Source organism: Lolium rigidum, chromosome 6 (assembly GCF_022539505.1).
Source record: "Lolium rigidum isolate FL_2022 chromosome 6, APGP_CSIRO_Lrig_0.1, whole genome shotgun sequence".
Classification (NCBI taxonomy): domain Eukaryota; kingdom Viridiplantae; phylum Streptophyta; class Magnoliopsida; order Poales; family Poaceae; genus Lolium; species Lolium rigidum.
In genome coordinates, this window is record NC_061513.1 from 294340854 (window position 1) to 294348073 (window position 7220).

At 42.0% G+C, this 7220-nt stretch overlaps 1 protein-coding gene across 2 annotated transcripts; it reads right to left on the bottom strand.

Annotated features, from left to right (window-relative positions):
- Window positions 1-1039: 1039 nt before the first annotated feature.
- Window positions 1040-6867, bottom strand: LOC124667090 (YTH domain-containing protein ECT4-like). 2 transcript variants are annotated; one of them, XM_047204418.1, is made up of 8 exons: window positions 6767-6867; window positions 6177-6351; window positions 5992-6059; window positions 5049-5441; window positions 3802-4905; window positions 2927-3139; window positions 1522-1710; window positions 1040-1118 (listed from the first exon to the last, which is right to left on the bottom strand). In XM_047204418.1, the coding sequence occupies exons 2-8, from the start codon at window positions 6349-6351 to the stop codon at window positions 1065-1067; spliced, it is 2196 nt and encodes a 731-aa protein (XP_047060374.1). In that variant the 5' UTR covers window positions 6767-6867; the 3' UTR covers window positions 1040-1064. The 2 variants fall into 2 exon arrangements, with proteins under 2 accessions (XP_047060374.1, XP_047060373.1); XM_047204417.1 differs by having other exon boundaries at window positions 5049-5456.
- Window positions 6868-7220: the final 353 nt, after the last annotated feature.

Here is a 7220-nt window from a genome sequence, read left to right on the forward strand (position 1 = left end):
CCAATCAACTTTGGATGACGGCGCGCGATCTTGATGCGAATCAGATGGGAAGAAAAGGATGAAGCGCGAAAGTTTAGTTAAGATGCGATTGCATCTTGATCTGCAGAGTTCTTCGTGGACTCCAAAAGACACACGTCCTTTAGAGTCCGATACACATGTTAGAGTCGCATAGATATTCTATTTTCTGTTAAGGCTATTTTTTATTTTAATCTGAACCGTTGCTTAATTGTTGCTCAATCTGATGTGTTGTTTGCTTGTTGTTTTAACTATATAATAGTAAATAGATAGATAGCCTAAACCCTGGACTCGTCGAAAAGGTAATCGTATCGGGTTTTATGGAAGCTACCAAATATTATGTGTTGCATCAACAGAGCAGAGAAACACGATTTGTAGCCTACCAATCAGTCTAACCTTTACTTCTCCCCTGGTGCAGCTAGTAACATTGTTGATCCAAACATAACGCACAACATATGCCAAGCTCCGTTTTTCCGCATACGGCTTCTTGCGGGCTAAATGAGAAAACGCAAAAATTTCCATGCAAGCAAACAATCAGGCCTTAAGTAACATTGCAATCCGTTTCAATAAGCTCGCAGAAACTGAAAATCACAACCTGCATGGTACGTGCAGTTGCAGATCATCAGCTGGTTTAACCATTCTTGTCAACTAACATATTCCATCAGACATTGTAATAAGCTCACGGAAACAGACAATCACAACCTGCATGCTAAACGCAGTTGCAGATCATCTGCCGGTTTAACCATTCTTGTCAACCAAAATATTCCATCAGCGACATACAACCAACATGGCGGTCACCATAAAATTGTAACCACTTAATCTCAAACTTTTACTCTGACAGAAACTAGATATCTAAGTTGTACCAGCGACTATATATCAGGTCCACAAAGTACAAACATTCTATAACATGTCTTGACAACGATATATCTGGGTCCATAGAAAGTGCAAACATTCTATAGCATATTTCAGTTAATTTGTGTAGTGTCCACTTGTTGGGTGGTCAGCCATGTCACTGTCATATTTCGCAACGTGACAGAGATCGATCTGGATTAGTCCCAAGGCTCGTGGAGATTGATACTCTCCATGCTTGCCTCAATGTCTCCCTGCAAGCAGAAATGGGCATGGTCAGTGCAGGGTTCAGGTTCACTGTAAACCACGGTTGGGTACAAAGTTTACAGCTTTTCTAAATTTCTTTCTCCTTACAGCTTGTCTAAATTTAACTCACCAAGAATACATGTATTCCATTGATATCGTGCAAAAAACAACATTAACCTGACCTTACTTCTTATTGCTTCATTCTAGATATTTTCCATTAGGTGTAAAATTGTTTTTAGATTCTATGTAATGCTACATAGACCTGAAGAACAGATACAATCACGATGTTCACACAACGACAATTGTTCTCTTGTAATAAAATAAGATAACAAAAGTAATGCTCTCAGTGTCTCCCTTCTTACAAGTTACAACTAGCTTGCCACACAACCATAAAGAAAAAGATATGCATACCATTGATTTCAAGTCATCTGTTCCAAAGTAAGATACTCTGGCTTCATGCAACGAGTCTGCATTTATGCCCTTCTGTGCACAGCGTGTATTTTCTTTTTCTTCATAAAAGTCAAAATCATCCAGAATTGATGTTCCATGGCGATAAGCCTTGAAAATTTTCAACACTTCTAGACCCTGGGGCAGGCCAATCTACATAAAAGAAATAAAAGGATACGATCAAGACAATCAAGACATTAAGAATTAACTTGCAACAAAGCATAAAGAATGTACTTGATCCGATGCGCAATTCTGCAGTTGGCTTGCCCTGATCTCCACAGAGGAGGCAAAACATCTATATGAAATACATCCCTGATATGGCTTGATGCATTATCAGGAAGTATCGGTTGATTTTGATGTTTCTATTTCTTTCTTTACTTTTGCGAACTCTTTTTGTTGGAAAGATTGTTTGTGAGAGGGTGAGCTAAAAGTTCTGTGTCAAAAGTTGCCTCTCCTAAATATTAGTTGACACTAAGCTGAAATTACTTTACAGTTACGAACCACCTTTATCATTGTATATATCCCCAATAGGCCAATACATATGCAACATGGATCTCATTTTGATAGTTGCTTGACATGTGGGGCTAAGCAGGTCAAACAGAATGGAAATTCAGTTCAGGAGGCAAGATCATTTGATGGTAGCAAAAGAAACAAAATAGGTCCATCTAGTGCTATTCCCTCCGACACATATTACTTGTCACAGATTTAGTACAAAGTTATAGTAAATCTGCGACAAGTAATATGGGTCAGGAGGGAATAGCACTAGATGGACCTCCGCTTTCCTGAAACTAGCTAAAAAAGGGTCAGGTATACCTGCCTGGAGAAATCTGTTCTATATACATTTGATCCACTCTTGGTCATATTTTTTTTAGAGAAATAGAGGAAGCCATACAAGGATTTAGTAAGGCCTAAAAATGCACTATGATGCCTGCCTTATGAGGATGTCTAATGGGGCACATGACATCTCCCCCGGCTTATGTGGTATACGACAAGTAATATGGGACAGAGGGTTTACTTCATAGCTACCAAAGTTCCCCTCCTGTTGTTTTTTCTAAAAGAAATACAAAGTGAGGAATAAGAGAAGTGACCACGCATGGGAGAAAGAAATAGAATAGTGGCATAGCGATACTGCAACTAGTAACATGTTAGACGGGTTCAGGCCATATAATGTTGATCACATAGGACCGCCTTCCTTCATTGGAGGAACATACATAAACCTCTGAAATCAGCCAAAGTAGCAACTTTCTCAGGAACAAATGAATTCTTAGCTTTTCTTTACATTATCTAATGCAATAATAGGAGCAAATCTAAAGGATCATTTCCAGGAAAATATTTTACGGTACAGATTAGGAAAAATGAACCATGGTACCTCTTGAGTGTCCCTGCTGAAAGTAACAGGTCTGTTGTCATTATTTTCTAGAGTGATATGCTTGAAGAGCCGATTCGGGATGTCCTTTATAATGTGCCAAACTACAGGGAAAAAGCCACTCCATTTATTTTGTTGCCAGAAGTCCATGGTCTTCTTGAAATCAACAGGACCTTGCATCTCAGCCATCCCTACAAACTGCCCACTGGTATTAACCTGTAACAGGGAATACAATTAAAACCTGTCTTTCCAATTTGGTAAAACAGCACTGCAATGAACAATATATTGGATAGTTTCATTCAAGTCTAGTCTCAAAGGAGCTCTAAGCTCCCAGTGGTCTGGGCGATCGGCATGCTGTTGTCAGGGAATGTGCGCGTCGTGGTTCTCTCTGTTCTCAACTGTGTTTTCGTGCCGGCTGTGTGGGGAGCCAATTTGTCCATTCCTAGGAATAAGGAGGCCAGAGCGTTCCAAGTGTGAATCGCTGTGATTGGCCTGATGTCAGTGTCTGTCTATTTTTTTTTCATGCAGTGATGCATTTGTGGCGTTGCTAGTAAGGAGCATTCAGCGAATTAAATGCATCTGTTTTGGATAAAATCATGGCATAATCTGATAGCAAGCCCACTAGGGATGCAATTCAGGGAAATTTGACTTAAAAGGAATGCAGTACACCTTCATATAATGCAGCCAGTCTTGTCTCCCCACACAGCCGACACAGGGTAGGATGCACATCAACATCATGCTAGTAAGTATCAACTCAATCTCATCAAAGGAACTGGCTATCATGCACTGAGATGCTTGCTTAATTATCTCACTAGGGCTGTTAAATGCTTTATCTGCCACAAACTAGAAAAGAATAAACAATTAGAAGAAGGGCATACCGAAAACAATAGGAAGACAGGACATTTTGTGCCTTTTTCCTTCGTTAAAGCCTGAGCATCATGAAAAGCAGCATCCAGCTTATTGTTCCCATTTGGTGTACTTGCCCAAACATTGTACTTGATACCTTTATGAATATCATCTTCACTGTATGATTTTATCATGAAGAACTTGGCATGTTCATACTGAACAGAGAAGTCTGATCTATTAAATTGGTCTCTACGGACCAAAGGGCTCAAGATGTCTTTCTTCGTAGACGGCGTTGATGCGCTGTTCAATTTGCTTGCACGTGGACCACAAACTTGGTCCCTTATATCCTCAGAATTTCTTGATGGGTTTTCTTTCTTGCTATTTCTACAGTAGTTACTGTTGCTTACAACCCTGTTAGCCACCCGTGGTCTTGTGCCAGTATGTCTGGTTGTGGTCACCCTGACTTGCTGATTACTAACAAGACCATGGCCGAAATTGTCACCCAGGTGCCTCCTCCCACGAGAAGAACCTTGCTGGTAGCCTCTTGGGTTCCCACTCCCACGAGAAGCACCTTGCTGGTAGCTTGATAATCGATGTGCCTCAGCATCATGACACCTTTGACCAGAATACAAATGTATCCTGTCTCGATAGCGCCAATGGGGAGACAGTACTGAAATATCCTCACCGTAACCTTGTCTACTCGAGAATGAAGGAATGTCAGCATCATACTGCTGCCATTGTCTTGAGTATAAAATGCCATTGGACTTCTGGGTAGACAGAGAAGGGATCTCATCACCATAAATCTGTCTACTTGAGAGCGAGGGGATTTCAGCACTATGGTGCCACTGGCTTGACCGTGAGATGCCATTGAATTTCTGATTAGATAGAGAAGGGATTTCATCGCCATGACCTTGTCTACTTGAGAGCGAGGGAGTTTCAACCCCATAACTCCATGGACCTGAGGATGAAAGCACTCCGTTGCCATTACAACTTCGACTAGACAGAGAAGGGATCTCATCGCCATACGCCCGTCCTCTAGGTAGTGAAGGCCCCCGGTCCCCATTTTTGAAGCACCATCGACTAGAAAACGAAGCAGTCTCATCCAAACAATGGCCCCCTCTGGGCAAATCAACTATCTGGATCAATGAGAACTTGTTATTAAGGCACCATACACAAAAAAGGTTTCACCATTTACTACATATGTCAGATACACAACAATATATACACGCACAAAAAATCATTGCAGTACAACTAATGGTCCATAGATATACTCATATACCTCACTGTGGGGTTCAATAGATTGACCATTGCACTTCGAAAATGAAGTAAATCGATCTGATCCTTTGTAGCGATGCTCAGAATGAAAATCTAAGCTAAAATCAACTTTAGCAGCTTCTTGATACGATCTTCTCACAGTAGGACCAGTAGGATATGATGAAAGGTAGTCATCCCTCGGCCCAAAGATATTACTTCTCATTCCTGCATGCCATGATGTATCTCGATTGCCTGGCCTTGTTTCCAATGAAGAAGAGTTTTCCCAACAACTGCTCGATAAAGGAGAGTAAGGCTGCTGCCTATCATATTCACTCCGTGGTGACATCGCTTGCTTGGAATATAAATGAGACCCAATGTCAGTAGCATATTTGCCCTCCAAAGACTTTTCTTGATAATCCTGCGAAGGGACAAGCTGTTGGAATCTTGATGAACAAAATCATTAAGTTTGATATAAAGCATGCTATCCACAAATTGTATGGCTTTACTAAAACATACTTCGCTTAGAAAATGCTTGTTGAACAAGTGATCAATGATTCTGTTCATGTTTAAACAGGAGTACATCTGAAGCAGATGCATAAATGCAGGAACACTCCGCACTTGAGACCAATGAGAATGCGATTGCATTTTGCTTCTGAATTAAACTAATTGTTCAAACTGACAAAAAAACAAGCTGAAATGTTAAATCATCTTTGTAGTAAGTACAGTGCCTCTCGGGTTTCATGCTTGAGTACTGAAGAGTTAATATATTTATTTAGTCAGCTGGACTAAAGCAACTATCTTCAGTTCAGATAAATACAACCCTTCTAGTGTCGACTAATGACAAAGGAAGATATAGTGTTTCTAAAATACAAAAAATTATAGAAGAGGAAGTGCTTGATTCAAATTTTTTTAAAATAGAGATAGACAAAAAAAAAAAGGTATGACTAAACAAGGGTATACACTCGTACCAGAAGTGACAAAGTCCTGTGTGCGTGATGAAGAAAATCGGTATCGTCTTCACTTTTCATACCATCCCCTGCAGAAAGAAAAAAGAAATTGCCATGGCGGCGGAATAAGAAGATGAAACAAAAAAGATTGCCCAGACTCAACCAGAATTGGGTCTGTCTGGGAGGGAAGCTACCAGGACACATACATGGATGATGAGAGGAGATGGCATCTCGCTCAGCAGGAATATCAGCAGGACACGTGCATTGCCGCTGCGAGGAAATGGCATCTCGCTCGGCAAGCACATCACCCAATATGTTGTTGTTTTCTGTTTCTGGCGGTGTCGCCGCAACAGAGGCGGACGGATCGAAAGCTTCCTTCATCTGCAAGGTGAGCGCTTCCTTCACCTGAGAAAGAAGAGTATGGGAGCAATGATGTTGGGCTATTTGCAAATTGCTGCAACTCAAAATTCTTGCATCTGTCTGAAAAAGAAAAGTTGGGAATCGAATGCATGAACTTGACTTGACACACATCCATGTAGGTACTGCTTCTGTCAAGCTAACATACTAGTATAGTGTTTGCACGCGTAGGTGAATCTGATCAGATGCCACATTATCTTACGAGTGACCCCAACTGCCCCTGGAAAAGTTATTAAATGACCAAACCCTGACAGAGGCACAAATATTCTAGTAGTATCAATGATAAAGGTTCCCTTATTAGATCCCTCACCATACGTAACATGTAAAATGCACCCAGCGAAGAAGAGGTGGAGGGGAGGAGGAGGAGGAGATGATTTACCTTGTACCGGCTGGCGTCGGGGGCGGGGAAGGGGAGGATCTTGAGCTTCCTCCGGCTAGGGCTTCGATCGGACTCCGTGGCGGCGTCCGCGTAGAGGAGCTCCTCTCCTCCAGCCGGCCACCGTCTAGTCGCCGCCGCCGTCCCCTCCGACCGTCCGTTCCAGTCACCGCCGCCGCTATCGCGAGAGGGAGTGCCGGCCGCTTCGTGGCGTCGTGTCGCGCTCACGGGTCGTTTCTAAAAACCGGCGGAAACGGAACACAAAACCGAGCGGGGTAGAAAACCAGAGCGGTTTAACCTCGGTGGGCCGGTATTTGACCCTCCGGGGCCCAACCCCGGTGGATCTGGCCCAAAACTATGTGTATTGAACTGGGAGGACCGATTTGCTTCTTCTAGTTATGTTGTGTTTTTTATAACAAAAAAAAGTTCCAGTAGTTCATGAAAAAAAGGTCAAGCT

Bases quoted from the DNA above. Each gene is read 5' to 3' on its own strand.
- LOC124667090 (XM_047204417.1), bottom strand. From the start codon at position 6,351: ATGAAGGAAGCTTTCGATCCGTCCGCCTCTGTTGCGGCGACACCGCCA. The intron at 5,457-5,991 runs GTACGAGTGTAT...AGATTCCAACAG, and splicing joins ACAGGACTTTGTCACTTCTG to CTTGTCCCTTCGCAGGATTA. The intron at 4,906-5,048 runs GTATATGAGTAT...TCATTGATCCAG, and splicing joins CTATTGAACCCCACAGTGAG to ATAGTTGATTTGCCCAGAGG.